General features: G+C 40.8%; 1 protein-coding gene across 2 annotated transcripts in view; it reads right to left on the reverse strand.

The window, feature by feature from the left end:
* ascc2 (activating signal cointegrator 1 complex subunit 2) overlaps window positions 1-21586 on the reverse strand; it is a 52427-nt gene that overhangs the window by 29577 nt on the left and 1264 nt on the right. Inside the window, exons 2-8 of one of the 2 annotated variants that reach the window (XM_068005744.1) lie at window positions 15430-15525; window positions 11281-11439; window positions 9023-9193; window positions 5496-5625; window positions 5325-5392; window positions 3228-3338; window positions 6-118 (exon numbers count right to left, since the gene is read on the reverse strand). In XM_068005744.1, the coding sequence (XP_067861845.1) occupies window positions 6-118; window positions 3228-3338; window positions 5325-5392; window positions 5496-5625; window positions 9023-9193; window positions 11281-11439; window positions 15430-15513 (836 nt within the window). In that variant the 5' untranslated portion in view covers window positions 15514-15525. Of the gene's footprint in view, window positions 1-5; window positions 119-3227; window positions 3339-5324; window positions 5393-5495; window positions 5626-5932; window positions 6432-9022; window positions 9194-11280; window positions 11440-15429; window positions 15526-21586 lie in introns of those variants that run through there. The other variant, XM_068005745.1, reaches the window with a different exon arrangement.

The following is a 21586-nucleotide window of genomic DNA, read 5'->3' on the forward strand; positions in this document are numbered from 1 at the left end:
CATACCGATGTATAAAGTCATGCTTTTGTATTGTCCCACTAGCTTCAGGAAAAACATCCAAGAACGCAAACAGCGTAGTACAGGTATCGCAGAGATACAGCAAAATATCCTTAAGCGCCTGGAAGAACAAAGATTTTGTCACTGCATTATTCATAAATACAATATGAATTGTATAAGCATTACACACTAGGCAAAGCTGAGATGTTAGAAGTTTATAGAATTAATAAGCTACAAGTCTCCAAATTAATAGGTTTTCTGATCCAGAATACACTTGTTCAGTAGATGACATTTCTGGTTCATACAAATTAACTTTTAATATCCACAGAAAATAATACGTGCAACAGGTCCTGCTGCTTAATCAATAAATCTAAAGATCAGACAAATACACAGTCCCCAATGTAAAATGTTAACACCAATTCTTAAACTATGCAGCACATCTCTGAATCATGCATTTATGCACATGGAGGTCAGGCAAACATTTGGGGCTCGATTTTCGCGTCGGGTTACCTGCGGGTTTCCAGCGGGGGGGCCCCGAAAATCCCGATATCCGGTCACGTGACCGGATCGCGCCGAAATCCCGCCCACTTCCGGGTACCGCGCTGACGTGCGGGGCTGCGCGCGCAAGCCCCGCTGGTGGGAATCCCGCAGGCAATTAAAGCCAGCGGGGTTCCACTTGAGAGTACTTACCTTGCTTGTTGAGGTCAGTTAATGAGCTGAAGCAGCTGTCAAAAGAGGAAGTGTGGGATTTTGGGTTCAAGGCAGTGAGTTTCCCACTCTGGGGGAAACAGTCTCTCTCCAACCAGGCGTGTTGCAGCCAGCAGCCTGTGGCAGGTGCCAAGGTGCACTCCACGGGGGAGAGCCCTCACCCACGCAGGAGGCCACCGCGTCACATAGGGCAACCCCTGCCCTCCACCACCCCCCGCCAAGCCAGAGGACAGACCGACACGAAACCGCAGCCCTAGTGCGAGGAACCACCCACCTACCCTGCACAACCCCTCAGACCAACACCTGCCAGATGGGTGGTGCGTGGAGACCCTCGGAGGACGAACAGCATGACCAGCCCCAGCAGCCTCGCAGTCCACGCCGTCCGCCGCAGAGACGTGGAGCCCCCCAACACGGTGTTGTTGCACGCCCACCTGCACAGCAGGAGGGAGGGCTACCGCAGGGAGAGACGCATCGCAGAGGGCACTACCCTCCCCGCAGGGTCCACAGACCGAGGCGCAGCTGCCCGGACCTCTCCGAGCAGCAGTGCACAGGGAGGCGCAGATTCGCTCGACATGTAGTCGTGGAGATCTGCAGGCTCTTTCATGCCGAGCTGCTCCTGGCTGGCCCCAGCACCAACTGCTTACCTGTCGCTGTCAAAGTCACCACTGCCCTCCACAACTTCTCCTCCGCATCCTTCCAGGGTGCAGCCGGCTACACCGTCGATGTCTCTCTGTCGTCTGCGCGGAAGAGCCCTGCAAATACACCTGCACCTACTCTGCAGTAACACGATGGGTGGCATCAGTGGTGGGTCCTCATAGTGATACCCAGGAGCGGGCATTATTAGACACAACGGACAGGATTCGCGGAGACATGGCAGTGGTGGTGTCAATATAATGTGTGCTGTTTGTTGCTCTGAAATTCAATATAGGTAACACCCAGGACAAACCCTCAGACACCCTTGTGCACCCCCTTCATGCTCACGACACGTTTGCCTTACGCTGCCTACTGCACATATGTGATGCATGACCTGTGGCTGCAGCACAGGTGGTGGCAGGTTGAGTGAGGCTGGCCGTGAGGGAGATGCACGAGAGGTTGAGTATGGGATGGAGCAATGAGATTGTATGAGGATTGGGTCGCGTGTTAGTGGCAGGATGAGTACTGGCGAGGTGAGTAGGTGGAGGTAAGATGAGGATGGGGTTTGAATGGGTATGAAGGGTGATGTGACAGAGTAGTGTTGGCGGTGCCGAAGGAGATGTGGGGTGGGGGCAGTGTTGTGGCAGACGGAGTGTAGGGGAAAGACTTTGTGTTCTCACTGTGGCTGACCTACTGCGGTCATTGCAGCGCCTCCTGCACTGTATGCAGGTGGGCGATATGTTGGTGGTGCAGGTGACCCCCCTCTGCCACCTCGAGCCAGGCCTTCTTGGTGGCAGAGGCAGGCCGCTTCCTCCCGCCCGCCGGGGGGGGAAGATCTGTGTCCTCCCCCTCCTCCTCACCCCATCTGATGATACCTGGGGTGAGGCATCATTAAACTGGGAGCAGCCTTCCCCCTGGGCTGCTCCATGCTGCAATTTGTCCCATTGGTTGCAGCATCTGTCAGTGGAGGACTGCCCCTTTAACTAGAGAGCCTCCAGCTGACAGATCGTACTGCACATGCGCAGCCCGCCCGACGCGCAGACCAGCGCCGTGGACCCCGGAGGAGCAGGTAATTGATTCCTATTAGTGTGTTTCCTGCTACGATCGCGCGGGCAACCCACTAATTTCGCCGAGCGTGTTGCCCACGCTCCCGGAGGACCACCCGCTGGGAACCCGCAGGCCTGCTAAATTCGAGCCCTTGGTGTAGAAATATGGTGGCACATGCTGGAAGAACTAGTATCAACATTAATTTTGGAGAATGTTGCATATATTTGTCATTAGATTTACCGAATAAATAGCATGGTTTGATGAAATTTCTTTCATGTAGACATTAAAAAGTTATTTAAGATGGACCCCTCACATTTGTGGAAGATCTATAACGCCGATGTAAAACAACTGTACTCGTGACAGAAGCACCCCAATAACACACAGTAATAAGTCTGTTCCTAATAACAATGTGAATTTGTATTGTGTTAGTGAGAATGTACAGAACAGGAAACACATGTTAATAAATGAAAGCAAAGGTAAACTACCACTAGTGAGAGGCTGCTGAATTTTACACTGCAAGTAATGTCAGCAGTATAGAAGATAGTATCCACCAGATATAGTTAATTCCTTTTTACAGGGGGTTTTGGTTCACACAGTGAAATATTTCTTACTGCTGCAAAGAGCATAGAAGTTACTATTATAATCATCATGGTAAAATTATTTATACAAAATATACATAATAAAAGCAGTCCAATGCCACAATCCTTGAAACAAAAATAATTAACTGGAGTTTTTTTTTTTAAGAAAAAAAATGATTGCTTTCTTATTTAGAGGTAAACCTAGAATATGTATGTTTTAGTTATGACAAAAAACGATCAACAGCCTAATAATCTGAGCAACACCTGTAGAGGCATATCCATCGGTGAAACTTTGGTTTGAGCACCAATCTTCTGAGGCCAATTGGAATGATTTTCCAATCTTAAGCCACACTTCTCACAGATACTACTGCATACCTTGAAGATAACAAGATGAGAACTTGATTAGAACTTTAATTTCACCAACACTGTTCAAATCTTTTAAACATATAAAACCACACAACATTTGGGCCAGATTTTGCTGTGAGCAGTGAACGGGCGGAACCCGCTCGTTAGACTTGCATTTGCCCATAGACTTTCTAGAGGGTTTTGCATGACAAGTAGCTCTCAGCGGGAGCTCCAAACAGCATGGCACCTTCTACAGGGCAACTGGGCCCTGTGTGAGCGGGGTAAGCAACTGTGTACCTCCTTAATCAGAGTGAAGAATCGTTAATGAGCAGCGCAGAGTCTGAACCAGGAGGTGTAAGTTAGAACAGTGAATAATTCTCAAGGGCAATTAGGGATGGACAATAATTGCTGGCCTTGCCAGCGACGCCCACATCCCATGAACGAATAAAAAAAATTCAATGTACAGAAAGCAAAATAAAGAGAGAGCTAGAAAGACTGGATTAAGAGAAAGAGACAAAGAAAAAGTTATTTAATTTTTAAAAAAAATCTCCAACAATAATTAAAAGCTGAAGGAATGAGACTCCACACTTGTAAAAGTTAATTTTCAGTGCCAGAGAGGTTGTTTGGCAGTAATTAGGACTTACCATGCCGTTAAAAGGGTACTTAGACAGGAATGGACAAGCCCAAACTTTTTGTGGCGAGTTTAGTATGTATCTACGACGTCAGTACAGGAACTTCACACCGTTCAATACATTTGAATGGGGAGCCAGATAGCAAGATGCCATTTTCTTGCAGCTTACGGAGGAGCAGTGCATCTTGGACAGCAACTTCCGGATTTTTGCATTCAACTGCACAAGTTGCTGTCCGATTTGCACATTAGTAACGGTGAGCGCAGTGAGCCTCACCGTTATTTTGACAGTAAAATCTGGGCCTTTATATTTACACAGTGTACACTTTAAAGAAAACTATTATAAGTTCTGCAAGATTACAGAGAGGAAAGTTCAATGTAGCTAGAGTTTAAACTAGCAAATATGCTGTGGTGTGGCACTGTACACTACAGCAAAAAAAGAAAATACAACATTCAGAAACATGACTTCAACAGAGCCAAAAGTGAAAAAAAAACAATGATTTGAGTACAGTAGAGTTACTAAAACTAATGATAGCATGCAAATTATGGTTAAAATAATTGACTTTTCCTCTGAGTTGATCCAGCAAATAGCTGAGCTATGGACCAGGAAGCTTTCAGGTTTGTTCTTCAGTCTGCACCAAGTCTGTTAACGGGAAAGAGCAAGGAAGTGGGACTAATTGGATAGTTCAGTACCCTGTTCACGCTTTTTCCCCATATCCCTTGATCCCTTTAGCATTAGGAAATATACCTATCTCCTTCTTGAATACATGTAATGACTTGGCCTCCAATGCCTTTTGTGGTAGAGAATTCCACAGGTTCACCACCCTCTGAGTGAAGACGATGGGCCAAATGGCCTCTTTCTGTGCTGTATGATTCTAAGTTATTTGATCTCAGCTGGGCCAGTGGTAGGACCATTACAACTGGCTTCTGCTCCCTTGGTTAAAAAGGAGTGGGAGGGGTTGAAAAAGAGAAAAATTGGCCAGGCTCCTGATTATTAACAAATGACTCCTTGCTGGAGGTAGACATATGGATGAGGACAGGGTTGGGTTTGGCTGCAATGCCCCTGCAGTCAAACTGCCTAAAACTATCAATTTACTGGCACCCATGGAATCATACCCCATTGTACAGTTTACACCTTTGAACTTTGAGCTCAATGCCAGGTCTTTCAGACTGGCTTAAACTAGCGAAGATAAATCATCACACAGGCCCATAAGATCAGGGAATGGGAATAGAAAACATACATTTTCCTTAAAGATGTTCCAGCTGTAAATGTTTGCAGCTACTTTTCCACCAGCTGTGTTGTTTTCATTATAAACTTTCCAAGGCGATCTATAGAAAATTTAGTGAAAGAACCAAACAATACAGTATGTACAAATCAGTCTTATTACCTGGAGGATAGTGGGCATTGTTTCATTCAGATCATTAAAGTAATTTGGTTGTTGATTAAAAATGTTTCCTATGGATAAGAAGAAACACAATTAAAGCCCAAAAGAAACTTTATGAAAATTATTTTAAATAGTTCCTTTACAAAAGAAGCAATACAGTTCCTTCAGACTTACCAATCATCTTCTTAAGGAGAGCAGCATTTCCTTTTCCAAATATTACACAAAGGTCGAAGATCTTTGGGATGTCAAAGAGAAAGCCATCATAGATTATTTCTCCAAAAGCCTCAGGAGTAATAAAGTGCTCCTATTGAAAGAACATCATGAATAAAAATGTTTAGAAATGAAAAAACCAATATGTGTGGCCAATTTGCAAAATAGGCAATATAGCCCCTTAAATCTCATCAAATTAGCTCTCCACCTACTTTTGGGACAATCAAGTCTTTAAATTACTTAATTAGTTTAAGTCCAAATGGCAAAATTGGAGTCAAAAGCATTTTTAAAAACCTAAAATGCAGTAGGGTTACATTTGTGAGGAACAGTTAATAGTCTCTCTCCAATGAGGGCACCCAAAGGCAGGCTACAACTTCTCAGCCCCTAATCTTTGCTCACACCTTTCAGTAGCATCTCCTCTCCTTGACTTTCCTCACTCCAAAGTGATTGATTTCCCAAATGAAACAGTTCCATTGACATAAGAGAATCCCTAACATAATGTATCCACCATAGAGTAGCAGTGGTGGTTCTAATACAGCTCTGGACCCACTTGTGGCCTTCAAAGGATCTGCTGCTCCATGCATTTCTGGACCTCCAGTAGCTTGCAGAGAGATAAATAGATCATGGTTCAATACTAAAAGTTAATGAGCAACCCTGATTTATTGTTTATTGATTACTCAGTTACGGTTGGTTATCTAGAGAAGCTCCTTCTCCCATAAAGTCAATGAAGCTCTGACTCACCTGGAGAAGAAAAGTTAACCATAAGCAAACAGAACTAATCAGAGGCCTGGATATAGAGGCAACCAAAAGGGACTGTACATGTGAAAAGCTGATGAGTATCTTTCTTAAGATAAGTAACACAACTGAGATTGATGAATCAGCAAGGGTTATAGGTACAAATTCATATTCCAACACTATTGTGCTGAGCACTTGCGCTCCACTGCGCTGTTCCTCTCTGCTGCTGTGTGTAGTTTGAGAATATTATATTTTGCCTGTGGACCTGAATTAAAGAGATAAATTTGGCCTTTCAGACCATCACAATTTAATCGGACTTCCCTATCCTACAGTTAACCGATAAACCTTGAAATTGTGGAAAGAGCAGAAACTTGTTCGTGACTTCTTTCTGCAGAGTCGTCAACCTCTGGAGCAAGTTGCCGATATCTGTAGAGCGTGGATTCACTGCAAGCATTCAAAAGAGAGCTGGACAAGTTCTGGAGAGTGGCTAATGGATCTGTATATATAAGGTAGGTGGGTTATTGAGGATGTGCCTCCTAGTCATTGTATTCTTCTGGAACTTGTTTGATATCCTTCCGGGATCAGAGAGAAATATCCCAGAGTTTCTTAATTTAAATTCACTTATGTTTTTTCCCTCTCAGGAAATTGCAAAGCTGCACGGGTAGGGATGATGGTATGTAGAAGTTACACCATGCCAGTACAGGTCAGACTCAGTGAACCAGCTAGTCCTTACCAGTTCTTTTCCGCATATTCATATGCTTGTAGGTGAATGGGGTGTGGATGAAAAGTTAATAATACGAGAATACATAAGTGCCAACAGTGTACATCAGAAGATGGTGCAATGTAGTCAGGTGATAGACTCTGAACTAAAGGTTTTTCTGAGGTGCAATATGTTTTCAAAGTATTTTTCAGATATAATTCAGGGGTGATGTTTGTAATTGCAGTGGAGCTATCTTAATGTATTCTAGAGTAGCTTACTCAGAATATGCACTGCTTATGCTTTATTTGCCTAATCAGGTTAACTTTAGGTATCAGGCAAATATTTTATTTCATTACCCAAGGCAACTGATTATTGGCAATTACTTGTGTGCAGAATTTCTTCTGTATTTTTGCACACAGAAGTGTTTGTTGAAATAACTTAAAAGAACATGAAAATGATAAAATCTGTTCAAATTCAAAATTTCCAAATACCAGTTTAAAACAACCTTTGATTTAACAGCAGTGAAGAATTCTGTTAATCTCCAACCTGCTGTTATATTGTGAAATGGACAGAAAGAGCTTCAGACACAAATGTGCTGTTAATGCTGTGGAAAACAAGTTTAGGTTCACAATTGAATTTGTTAAAGATTAACTGGGTAAAAGACTTGATTTGACAATTTTATTTAAAGAAGCTGTTGTACAATTCATTGTTATTTAATTACTTTGTAGTGCTATTAAACCTGTTTGCTACTTAGATTTGTTTTTCCTCTAATTTGTCACAAAGTTTTAATTAGATGTATATAAAGAGTGCATCCATCACAATTCAAATGTCACATTTCAAAGTGTGATTTTTTTTTTAAAAAGTGAAATCAGCAATGGTGTATTTTTCCTGACCGGGTGCTGAAAACTTGCAGCCTTTCAATCTACAAACTTGCCTTGCCAAACAGCAATGAAACACTGATTTCTTCAAGCTGCGTTTATTTTGTGGCCTTAAAGGGATAGGACATCTTAAACATAGCTCCACGTTAGCAGCAGAATATTACCCCTTGCGCTGCATGGTATAATGTTCCTGTCATCATAAAGCAGATTATCTGATTTGCTATGATGGTAGATCTGCTGGTAATTTTAAAAATCCATTGTGATTGAAAATATTATGGCTCCATACTTCAGAGGATGACTCTTCTCACTTTTTCCACACTTTGAGGTGGAACACTAATTCTGTACAACAAATCTATATTATCTTCACGTGTTTGTGTAGCAAATGAACCAAAATAAATTAATTAGAGGGGCAGTCTTCCAAGATTTTCAAGTCCCTCCACCCTATCCCAAAACTCAGAAGTTAGCAAGGAAATTGCATTAGTTGTGGTGTAGCACGAATCATTAGTATTGATGAGTATGCTTAATGTTTTGCCCCTACAATAGTCACCTATAACGATTTGATTCAACATAAAACCTGGTCTGACTGCCAAATAAAGTTCACAATTCCATGCTGCTACACTAAAAGAAGGTAAATTCGGAGAGCTTAGCACTAAGCCAGCATATATTACAAATTTCCTGGAGGCTGTGTAAGATAATCAATTTTGAACCTTATTTCTTTAAAACATTAGTTTTAACTCTCAGATCAATTAGTAATGGCAGTGTGTAAATGGGCTATACAGTTGATACCCAGATTGCAGCCTCATTGGACAGTACAGGCCTTACAACTAGCTATAGCATAGAATTGTTATCCAGTGAAGCCCAACTTGAAAGTGTAGATGTGCAGATGTCAGGCAAGAATCAGTGATCCCTCCCTCCCGGTCACATGACCTGCATACACTCTAAGATCACAAATGAATAGCCAGAGGGTGCCCAGCAGTTGCAGAACTGTGCATCAAAAATACTAGGAAAAAAAGATAGACTTAGCAAAATTGAATGCCGCAACAGGTTTTCCCTAAACTTCAGTGAAACAATCCATGATCTTACAATTATATTCAGTATTGTTAATATGGCCAAATACAACATTCTACAAAAAAATTATAGAAAAACAAATAACCCAGAGAGAAATCAAAAAACAATACTTTGGACTCTTTGTGAGTGGACATCCTGAGAAAGGTCATAAAAACGCTGCGATGGAGATGTTTTTGCACCTCTGCTACGGCTGGGTTTGGATTCTCCAATTCATCATACTGACGAGGTGTGTAATGCAAGAAAGAGTCCAAGCATTTCTGGAGTGTCTCATCGAAAATAACCTAAATGTGAACAAGAAGAACTTGCATTTATATAACTCTTAATATATTAAATAGTTTACACGTGAGCACTTCCTGTCGACTTGTTCCATTATAAATTCCTATGTCCACATTTATAACGGAAACTAGCTATGTAAACTTATCAAATTATAATACACCCTCTTCCCAATGGATCTGTTGCAGCATCATCTCTAGTGTGAGGGCATAATGATAATGTGGCACGCATACATAGGCAGTTTCCATTTATAAATATAGACACAGAAATTTAAAATGGAAATATAATAAAGCTAGAATGTATAACCTTAAAATGGGGTCTGAATTATCCCCCACCTTACTTTAAGAGTATTCTTAGCCGTGACTTCCCATGTGCAATGCCATGGGAGATCGACTAGTAATATACAAAATAACAATCGGGGTAAAGCAACTATAAATCTTTGTATTGGTCTTCTTAAAAAAAAAAATCCCAAGTACAGGATAAACAAGGAACTGTGGGTTAGAAGGAAATAAACTATGAAATAAAAATGAACCTATTAACTCTGCAAACATAATTGAGCTTGGAATCCTGATTCAAAAAGTAGTTTCTCTCAATAAGCCAGTGACTTATTATGCTTCACATTTATACCATATGGAGCTGTGGTATTACCCAGGTTAACATCTCACTCACCCAAAAACACCAGATGCAAATTTAAAATGGTGTTTCAGTAGTTAAAACCATAAACAATAAACCGCCAATCAGAAGGTTATACTTTGTAAGTACCAATACTCCCCAAGAATTCAATTTTCCTGCTTCAGTTGAGCAACATTAATCAGTTTTCAGTCTCATCTAGTCATCATGTAAAACATCACATGGATATGGAAGGAATAAGAGGACATGGAGGGGAAAAAAGAAAGAGAATGATATTGTGCAATTTTGCATGTTTAAATAGCATCTTCTGTTGGCAATCATAAAGCACCAATGTTATTGACTGGAGAGGTTTGTGTAGCAGTTTATCCCCTCCTCCTCAGAGGTGGATGAAAAATAATTAAATAACTGTTAGTTTCAAACTGCTCTGAAAACCGCCCCCAAAAAAGCGACACATGCCCATGTCTGAAGCCCCTTCCCACATGTATGAGGCAATGTAGATTTTACACAAAAATTCTTAAAATTATGCCATCCTGAATATAATCTCATCAGATGGTGTAGAATTATAGTAGGTTTGGAATAAACAATAAGCCTATGTGGGTTTTCTAAGTAACTACATTATAAACAGGGATCTGCTTGAACATAAAACAATAAAAGACTAGGATATTAATTTTTGGAATATTCATAAATCTAGATTTTGTTCTTAAATGAGCTGAAATCCTAAATGTGAACATTTCCATTTTAAAGTTATTTGATCCATTCCCGCCTTCCTTTTATAAAATCAACTGCAGTTCATTCCACTAAAAGTAGTGGAATCATGAAATCAACAGTAAAACTTTGTGGAAACTACTTTGCCCAAGTTCCATAGTTTGAAATGTTACATTATGCAAAATGCCATTGTATTTTCTAAAGGGAATAAGGGGAGAAAGTAAATGTTCCATAATGTTTTTCGTAGAAATCACGTGAAAATAAAAATGCATTCTTCAACTTAACGGAGTGCAATTTCGTCATAGCTATCTTAAGTTATGCTATTCAGATAGAGTTGTTCTACAATTACGCATTTACAATATCTTGATTTGTGAATACTATTTTAATAAAATGTGGCAATGCTACCTTTTCACACAAACCTATATAAAATCATTGTACAAATTAATTCATCACTGTGCACATGTACAAATATAAAAGACAATTTCTGAACATATCAAACTTATCTCTCAAACTGGACTTTTGAAAGTGGCCACGTTACTCAACATCATCCAATTAATCTCACACGTTGAGCCCAATATATATTCTGTTTACATCTCATAACCACAAATCAAAGTGGTTTATAGACAATGTTTGGAATACCACCAGCTTTGCCCCCTAACAGAACCAAATACTGAAAATCTACAACATTTATAAATGAGAATATTTACTTGCAAATTACACGGCATATGAGATATTTTACATAGACGGCAGATTTTAATACCTGACACCAAAATTTATCATGAGGAAGGGCTAGCAACCAATCCAGATCACCAGCAATGAAATTTGCACGCTCCAGAAACTCTTCCACCAGAGCTGGTGTGCCATCTTGAGGTGGAGGCTTGTACAACACAAAGTAACAATCTTCTTTCCTGCTTGGATGCTTTTTTTGAAGAAAAGAAACTTTATGAAGCGTCTGTATTGAATACATTAAATATAAATACACAAAAATCATGACTACATAGATTTTATTAAATGTACTATTACCACGCAAACCTTATTTGCATTATTTATTATGCCCCGGCAATAAACTATTTTCCAGTCTCCACAACTACCACACTCTTACTACTGCTCTTTAACTAGCCCCTAAAAGGCGCAAGTTGGACTGCTCAATTTTTTCCCTCCGTCCCAGTCAGAAACCATCGCACTTCTCTAAATTAAAAATGCATTATGCATCCTAGGCGGTGCAACTACAGTAATATGTAGAGTGCTCACTAGCCTGCTTTCTGTATGCTAATTCACATTCCCAAAATAATCTGTTCAAAACTTGAAAAGAACTACATTAGATCTGGAAAATGGTATCTGTATGCAGATTCTCAAAAGCTGGCAGAAGCACGAGTGATTCTCCATCTTTTGTGATTTTTTTTAAAAAGCATTTTTCTTAAGTACACGGTACACATAATATAATGAGACTTAACTAAAAAAAATGTACTAGTTCTAGTTTTATGCATTAATTCTTCATATAACTATTGTACATACAGTAATTTAATGATTTCTTCAGTGATGCTTCAATTATATGCACAATTCTTACAAAAATTATTTAAAACTTATCTTTGCTATATGGTATATTTTACTTTGGATGAGTTGAAATATTGGTCACAAACATTTTTTCCTGAATCATCTGACAAAAAATTTTGGGTACTGCATTCAGATTAGGACAAACCACAAAGAACACAATTATACTTCGAGGCAATTACAAACAAACTAGAAGTATGTGACCTTATGTTTGCTTCTTCATGTATAAACTGAACTGTCCGGATCTATTAGTCACAAGCAGCCAATTTATGACAGATTAAATTGGAAATGCCCTCATGCATAATTTTATTATTTGCTTCCCTATGTAAAAAGTTATTTGAAGGGAATTGGCCAATATGATCATCTTCGAAACAAAAGGCAATGAGCTCAAACCTTTTTAACTCATACTCTGGACCATTGGAAAATTATAGCAAAAACTGTAGGATTTTCTCATTTCTTGAAGAGAAATGCTATGGCTATATATTGGTATTCTGTTGCTAAATTGTTTTAAAGTTGTTTAATTTCCCCCTCCCTTTCCACTTCATGAGCTACTTCTCTTTCCCCCCAATTTACATGGTCACTGTTCACGACTATCCTCACCCCCCTCCCCAGCCAAAAAGCCAGTCTTCTCTGATTTGCCTCTCTAACCACCATTCCCAACTCCAATCTGATGTTGCTACTTTGGTGGATTGAATGCTGCTGGACACTCTGGATGGGAATTCCTGCTCCTGCCCACAAAATGCAGCACAATTCAAACCCCAGAGAAGCAGCAGCATCAGATAACAACCAAGAGCAATGAGGGACAAATTGGGAAAAAGAACAGAATGAATTTCAGGGGCAGTGGTATTTTCCTGGGTTCCACATAGCCACAATTTTCAGTGGCCCTGTTCATATCTAATGTGGAATAATAGGGATGGTGTTTAAGGGGTTTTGTAATGTTTGAGAACTTAGTTTAATATCTCATTTGAAGAACAAAGACTTGTCTGTTTTGATGAACAAAAGAAAAATTCTAGGCAGAAGTCATGAAGAGGGAGATAATCTGAGAGTCTGAGATAATGTTACTCTAAAATAATCTCTTGCAGTACTCTTTTTTTGCCCAAACCTTTACTGTAAACTGGAGAAGCAATTTTATGGCCTGTCTGGCTAAATCTCCTGGGTAAGTAAAGGAAGGGTTTTTTTGACAGGAGGTGAAGACAAAACTGACTTTGGATATGAAGTCTATAATACATACAGGTTTTCTCATAATATGTAAATACATCAAATATGTAATATGTAAATACATTAAAATTAATGCTGCAAATGCTTGATTCCTAACCAAAACGTTACAAATTTGTTACATGCCGACCTACCTCACAAACTACCTTGTTTCAGTTAAGTTAATTTTGTCAGCTCTCATCTAGGCTACTGGTACATTCTCAGCGACATTCCCTTTCTATTTCAATTGAAGGAGATAGAAGATATGCAATGGCCAAGCATGTGAAGATATTTATCATATCACAAAAGATACTGACTGGAAGTGACTAAGTCACATGTGGGTAATGGTTAGCCTCACGAGTGGTGATATCAATTTCATCATGTGGCTGATCACGATATATTTCCTATTTCTTCCTACTGCAAAAAAGCACCTTCCTTCCATGTGGAATTCCATTAGTAGCCGAGGTGAAAACTGAAAGCTCATGCAATTAAAGGAAAGGTGATTTTGAGACAGAAATTCTATTTAGAACTTTTGTTGGATATCTAATTTAGAAAAATTCTCAACTATTTTTGTCAACTCGCATTTCTATAGTGCTTCTCACACAAAGAACAATGTCTCAAGCACACCCTACTTGGGTTGGGGTGGGGGGGGGGGAAAGAGGGGGGAAGTGAAGAAAAAGTCAGAGGAGAGAAAAGGGGGGAAAGTTTTTGGGTGGAAGGCCAAAAAAAAGTTGAAGTTACTTTGTAATATCATGTCACTGTCATATTATACGTGTGTTGAGAAATCTGCTTCCAAATGTTTGTAAAATGTGACATTGTCTAAGCTTCTGTGCTTAACTCATAATGTTTGCCTGTCAGCTATACTGTCCAGAATTATTAATTATAGTAGGGGTGTTCAAACTTTGTCTTCGTGGGTCACTCAGTTGTTTATCATAGAGCCCGTGAACCACGTGTAAAAAGTTGCTGCCATTACCATAAACCTGTTTAGGATGCCCAACGGTTTCTTACCTTTTTCAACTCTATTCTCCCCCTTATCAATCCAGTTCAAGGTGACACTTTACTATTTCCACCCCCCGCTCCCCCACCCAAGTTCAAGCTAGCAGTCATCTTCTTTCAGTTCCCAGTTCAAGCTCATGCCGGCACTTTCCTTGCCCCATCGCTCCAATTTTCCGCTGGCACTCTTCTCTTGCACATCCCTCCAATTGCACACTGGCGTTCTCCTTTTCCAATCCCGCTCCAGTTCAGACAAGCACTCGCCTCACTTCCTCAGCACACTGTCAACTGTTCATCTCTTTCCCCCTCACTGCAGCCTCCTCAGCACTGCTGCTTCAAGTGATTGAACGCTTAGGAATTCTCACGAAATTAGGAATTCCTGCCCACAGTGTGTAGCAGAGGTGTTCAATCACTTGGAACAGAGGCAACAGAAAGTTGGAGCTGGGTGGTGCTGCAAGAAGGAGCCGATGTAGGTCAGCAAGGACGGGAGTGAAGGATGAGTGGTACAGGATACAGGCGGCAGAGTTTTGGAAGAGCTGAAGTTTACACAGCATGGAGGATGCGAGGACAGCCAAGAAAGCATTGGAGCAGTCTAATCTAAAAAGGTGTCAAAAGACATGGATGAGTGTTTCAGCAGAAGATGCACAAATGTAGGGGTAGGCCAGACAATGTTATGGAGGTGGAAGTGGGCTGTCTTTGAGATGGAGAGGATATGGGGATTGGAAACTCAGGTTGAGGTTGAATAGGATGCTGAGGTTGTGATCAGTCTGGTTCAACCCGAGACAGTGGCAGGGGAGGGTGATGGAATTGGTGGCAAGGATACAGACTTTGTGGCAGAAGCCAAAGACGGTAGCTTCAGTCTTTTCAACATTTAACTGGCGGAAATTGTGGCTCATCTAAGGCAATCAGTCTGACAGCATAGAGGCAGTGGTGGGGGGGGGGGGGGGGAAGGAAAGAGTGGTGGTCAAGAAAGGTGGTGGAGAAGCAGAGCTGGTTGTACATCAGCATACATGTGGACGCTTACTCCATATGTCTTCAGATGATGTCACCAAAGTGCAGCATTTGAATGAAGAGAAGGGGGCCCAAGGATAGATCATTGGAGGACAAATTTAAAAGTCATACAGCTGCGAATGGTCTACTGTTAGAGGTATGACTTAAGCATACAACTCACCAATGCTGGTATCTGTTGGGTTTTCCCAGTCTTTTTGTCCAGTTCAGACAGTTGAATTTGATCTAGAGGCAGAGTCAGTGGCATGATGTACTTTTCCTAATGTCAGCGTAAAAAAAAACAGAAACTCTCTCAATTTGAAGTGTTTCAAATAAAATCATTTAAGTTAAATGTTACTGCATTTATTTTTCAATTGTGGATGGTAATTTAGGCAAAGTAACATAAAAAGCCACTTTTAATGCCTTTTGCAACTTGTTCAAATACAGGATCATTACAAATTCATGGTCAACCCTTTATAGAATGTATACAAAATTGACAAAACCTGTTGCAAAAAATGTTTAATAGAATGCAGTTCCAATTGAGTCAATAAATAGCTAACCACATCGATATAAAGGAACACCTTCTACCAAGTTAAACCAGGATTCAGGTACAAAATATCTGCTCTGTACCTTCACACAGGCCCAGGTCTGTTCATTCAGGGTGGCTGAAAGCACAGCAGCTCAGGGTCAATGGGGGTGTGCTTGGTCAGAAAAGGTGGTGTTGTTCCCTTTTATAAATTAACTCAGTTGGTAGCACTCCCACCTGACTGAGTTCAAGCCCCACTCCAGGACTCGAGCACATAATTTAGGCAGACATGTTGGTGGAGTACTGAAGGAGTGCTGCATTTTCAAGGTACCAGCTTTCATATACAAGGCCCCACCTGCCTGCTCAATTTGTCTGCAAAATATCCTATGGCACCAAAGAGCAGGAAGTTTGCCTGGTGTTCTGGTCAACATTCCTCCCTCAGACACCAACAACAGATTAATTGCTTACTGATCTAATATCCTGTTTGTGGGGTCTTGCTGTACACAAATTGGTTGGCATATTTGCCTATATAACAGTAAGTCATTGGTTTTGAAACTCTTCAGATCCTGGTGGAGGTGTGATAAAGCACTATATAAATGCAAGTTTTTTCTAACTGAATAAAAAGCTTTGAGAGAGAGATGGATGAATTTCCTCAATTTCTAATTTTCATGGAAACCTCTTTTGTACTATCCAGTTCTTGGATAATGAGGAAAAAAAAATCAGTTGTATTTTTCAATATTGAGGTATCAGCAGCAATCACAGAATACAGCCTATACAAGGCATCAGAAAATTTGGGACACAATTCAGACATACTGTGCACAGATTGACACACACAATCCCTAACTGGGACCAAGTCCAGTTCACCCATCATCCCTGTGCTCACTGACCTACATTGGCGCCTGGTCTGGGAACGCCTCTATTTTAAAATTCTCATCCTTGTTTTCAAATCCCTCCATGGCAGTGCCCTTCCCTACCTCTGTAACCTATTGTGTATTGGTATTGATACACTAAACAAGCCTGCAATATATGTGAATATACGACATCTTCCACTCAACTAACCAGAAAATCAGCATAGAGTGCTGCAGTCAATAAGTCTCTGGACGATCTTAACAAGCTCCTCAGCATCATGAAGCCTTTCAATTTTCATGTAACTGATCTCACTAAAAAAAGTTTGGAGTGTGCCCAAGGATATAACAGTTAATACAACAGAGTAGCTAACTTTGGGCCCATCCTTCATTGCTGGTTACAGCATGGTTCTTTGAGAGAATTCAGTCAAATGTTGTTGGGAGGATACTAAATTTAGTACACAGTGGTTACATGGGATGTTCTGACATGCTGATGATTTCTATCAGATTTTTCAAAGAAACCACATTTGCTGAAGATTTTTAAAGTAATTAAATAGAAATTTCACATGAATGATTAAAGAGGGTTCACAGTGTGGCCTTCAGATGTTACTGATAATAGATATACATTATATACTTGGAAACTTAAACCTGATATTTTAGACACAAAGTAGATGTTGAGCTGTTTTTATAAATTATCTTCCGGCTCTTGTGCAAGCAAGGGAAATCAGTCATAAAGGTTGGGAGAAAATAACTTTAGAAAGGTTATGTACATCTGTACATGCTTAGATTATAAGATAGCTTGTGTTGATTATACGCAATTTAACATTTTTCCCTCCCATTTTAATCTCATACAAATGGTCCTACCTCACAACAACTTGCATTTATATAGCGCTTTTAACATAGTAAAATATCCCAAGGCGCTTCATAGAAGCAATCAAACAAAATTTGACATCGAGCTATGTAAGGAGATATTAGGACAGGTAACCAAAAGCTTGGTCAAAGAGGTAGGTTTTAAGGAGTGTCGGGCAGAAAGGGAGAGGGCGGCAGAAAGGGGGAGGGAATTCCAAAGCTTAGGGCCTACGTAGCTGAAGGCACAGCCGCCAATGGTGGAGTGACTAAAAATCGGAGATGCGCAAGAGGCCAGTGTTGGAGGAGCCCAGAGGTTACAGAGTCAGGGACGGGTGAAGCCATGGAGGGATTTGAAAACAAGGATGAGAATTTTAAAATCAAGGCATTGCCGGACTGTGAGCCAATGTAGGTCAGTGAGCATTGGGAAGGTGGGCGAATGAGACTTGGTGTGAGTAAGGATATGGGTAGCAGAGTTTTGAATGAGCACAAGTTTACAATGGATGCAAGGTGGGAGGCCGGCCAGGAGAGCATTGGAATAGTCCAGTCTAGAGGTTACAAAGGCATGGACGAGAGTTTCAGCAGCAAATGAGTTGAGGCATGGGCGGAGATGGGCGATGTTACGGGAGTAGTAGTAGGCGGTCTTGATGATGGAAATATGGGGTCGGAAGCTCAGCTCAGGGTCACATAGGATGCCAAGGTTGCGAACTGTCTGGTTCAGCCTCAGATAGAGGCCAGAGAGAGGGAAGGAGCCTCTAGCTAGGGATCAAAATTTGTAGCAAGGACCGAAGACAATGGTTTCGGTCTTCCCAATATTTAATTTCAGAAAATTTCTGCTCATCCAAAACTGGATGTCGAACAAGCGGCGTGACAAATCAGGGGCAGTGGAGGGGTCGAGCGAGGTGGTGGAGGGGTGGAGCTGGGTGTCGACAGCGTACACATGGAAACCTGACATTGTGTTCTCAGATGATGTCGCCGAGGGGCAGCAAGTAGATGAGAAATAGTAGGAACTGGAAAGATGAGATGGTCTGGAACATCATTAATGCCTTTCTTGAACAGCCAAGAGTAAGTACAGTGCAAACTCGATTCTTGTCCAATACTGGTAGTTTACAAACAGAACATCCACACAGAGGAGAGACAGATCTGTTTAGAATACAAGTAAAAATATAGTGCATGTGCAGCTGTGTTCCAAATTCATTGGTATGCATGGAGAATTTTCCTTTTATCTGTCAAGATCGGCATACTCCATATTTCAAATGGTAGCTCAAAACTACTGCATGCTTCCTTGAAGTTGCAATCTGCACATCCCAATATTATCTGGTGGGAGTGGACTCAGGGGTGGAGGATTCCACTGAAGGACACTCATTGGCAGTGCACACAGCATTATTAGGGTGGACACTAAAATTTACACCCTAGAGTTATGCATGAAGCAAAACTGAAATTTAGATCACAGGGACAGGAAATTTTAATTACTTATACAACAGTTAGTATTCTAGTTTGGACAGAACAAAATTTTAAACTGCTACGAGTTTGGTTATTCTCTGCTGTAGATCAGTAATATTTGTCATTGATTGTTTAGTAGTATAGAGCTCTGCAACTAAGATGTGCCTAATCGCTTCACCTCCAAGGCAGCAAGGAGATAAAAACAGTGCAGTACATCAAACACAGACTAAAACAAAAGGCCAAGTTGTATAGATTAAATGGCTTTTTCTCTGTCTTACCACCTTCAATTCTCACCCCCTCCCCCAACACACAAAGTGAAACAGCTAACCTTAACATATTTCCAGTCTGGCTGAAATGAAACTCATCCAATTGATAAAGAGGGAGAAAATTAAATATATGAGAGTAAACCAGTAAGAAATATAAAAACAGATTGTAAGAGCTTCTACAAGTATGTAAAAGATTAGCAAAAGTAAACTTGGGTCCCTTAGAGGCAGAGTCAGGAGAAATTATAATTATAAGGAAATGGCAGAGATGTTAAACAAATAATTTGTAAGTGTCTTCACAGTAGAAGACGCAAAAAACATACCGGAAATAGTGGGGAACCAAGGGTCTAATGAGAGCGAGGAACTTAAAGTAATTAAGATTAGTAAAGAAGTACTGGAGAAATTAATGGGACCAAAAGCCGACAAATCCCCTGGACCTGATGGCCTACATCCTAGGGTTTTAAAGTGGTGACTGCAGATATAGTGGATGCATTGGTTTTGATCTTCCAGAATGCCCTAGATTCTAGAATGGACCCCGTGGATTGGAAGGTAGCAAACGTAACCCCGCTATTTAAGAAAAGAGGGAGAGAGAAAAAAGGGAATTAAAGGCCAGTTAGCCTGACATCAGTAGTAGGGAAAATGCTAGAATCTATTGTTAAGGATGTGGGAACAGGGCATTTAGAAAATCATATGATTAGACAGAGTCAACACGGTTTTATGAAAGGGAAATAGTGTTTGACAAATCTATTAGAGTTTTTTGAGGGTGTAACTAGCAAGGCAGATAAGAGGGAACCAGTGGATGTAGTATATTTCTATTTTCAAAAGGCATTCGATAAGGTGCCAGACTTGAGGTTATCACACAAGATTAGGACTCAAGGGTTTGGGGGCAACATACTAGCATGGATTGAGAATTGGTTAATGGACAGAAAACAAAGAGTAGGAATAAACAGGTCATTTTCAGGTTGGCAGGCTGTAACTGGTGGGGTGCCGCAAGGATCAGTGCTTGGGCCTCAGCTATTTACAATATATACTTAAATGGGGGGACTGAGTGTAATGTATCCAAGTTTGCTGACGATACAAATCTAGGTGGGAAAGTAAGCTATGAAGAGGCTGCAAATGGATACAGACAGGTTAAGTGAGTGGGCGAGAAGATGGCAGATGGAGTATAACGTGGGGAAAAATAGAAAAGCAGAATTTTTTTTTTAAAAAGGTGAGAGACTAAGACATGTTGGTATTCAGAGGGATTTGGGTGTCCTTGTACACGAAACACAAAAAGTTAACATGCAGGTAGCAAGCAATTAGGAAGGCAAATATTATGTTAGCCTTTATTGCAAGGGGTTGGAGTATAACAGTAAGGAGGTCTTGCTGCAATTATATAGGGCTCTGGTAAGACCAGACCTGGAGTACTGTGTACAGTTTTGGTCTCCTTACCTAAGGAAGGATATACTTGCCTCAGAGAGGGTGCAAAGGCGGCTCACTGGATTGTTTCCTGGGACGAGGGGGTTGTCCTATGAGAGAGAGAGAGTAAAATGGGCCGATGTTCTCTGGAGTTTAGAAGAATGAGTGGTGATCTCATTGAAACATATACAATTCTTAGAGGGCTTGACAGGGTAGATGCTGAGAGGCTGTTACTTCTAGAACTAGGGGTCATTGTCTCAAGACAAGAGGTCGGCCATTTAGGACCGTGACGGGGAAAAGTTTCGTCACTCAAAGTTGTGAATCTTTGGAATTCTCTACGCTAGAGGGCTGTGGATGCTCAGTCATTGAGTATTTTCAAGATTGAGATCAATAGATTTTTGGACACAAAGGGAATGAAGGGCAGGAAAGTAGAGTTGAGGTAGAAGATCAACCATGATCTTAACGAATGGCAGAGCAGGCTCGGGGGGCCGTATAGCCTACTCCTGCTCCTATTTCTTATGTCCTTATGAGCCAATTGAAACTTGCAAACTTCTGTTTGGATCCAAGTGCTTAATTACACCAAAAACTCTAGTCAAGTAGTTAATTTGCAACACTTCTTTTCCTGACCCCTCTATATCTGCACTCTGAATCCACAGCAATGTATCAATCAGCCATCCACATTTACTTGAAAAACAAAGTTGGTAGCTAAAGCAATGGGTTACAAGAAAATAAAAATGCTATTGTTTTGGGTTAGTCATCAATTTAATTTTTTTAATTTTCCACTTTCTTCTTTCCTCTCCTGAAACCACTGACTCATGTTGGAGTACTGTTCCATCACCCAAATAGCCATTTTTCCACAGTAGCCCGAACAGCCCACAGCTGAGTCTGTCCTCTCTCATCCACATACACGCATTTCCAAGCTGAATTTCCAGTCCCTGACCTAGATCTGTTGAGGCTAACTGTCGGCCCCTATTGCTATCCCTGTTGAAATGAACCAAGTACAAATCAAAACTTTCTGGT

Source organism: Heptranchias perlo, chromosome 25 (genome assembly GCF_035084215.1).
Source record: "Heptranchias perlo isolate sHepPer1 chromosome 25, sHepPer1.hap1, whole genome shotgun sequence".
In the NCBI taxonomy this organism is placed as follows: domain Eukaryota; kingdom Metazoa; phylum Chordata; class Chondrichthyes; order Hexanchiformes; family Hexanchidae; genus Heptranchias; species Heptranchias perlo.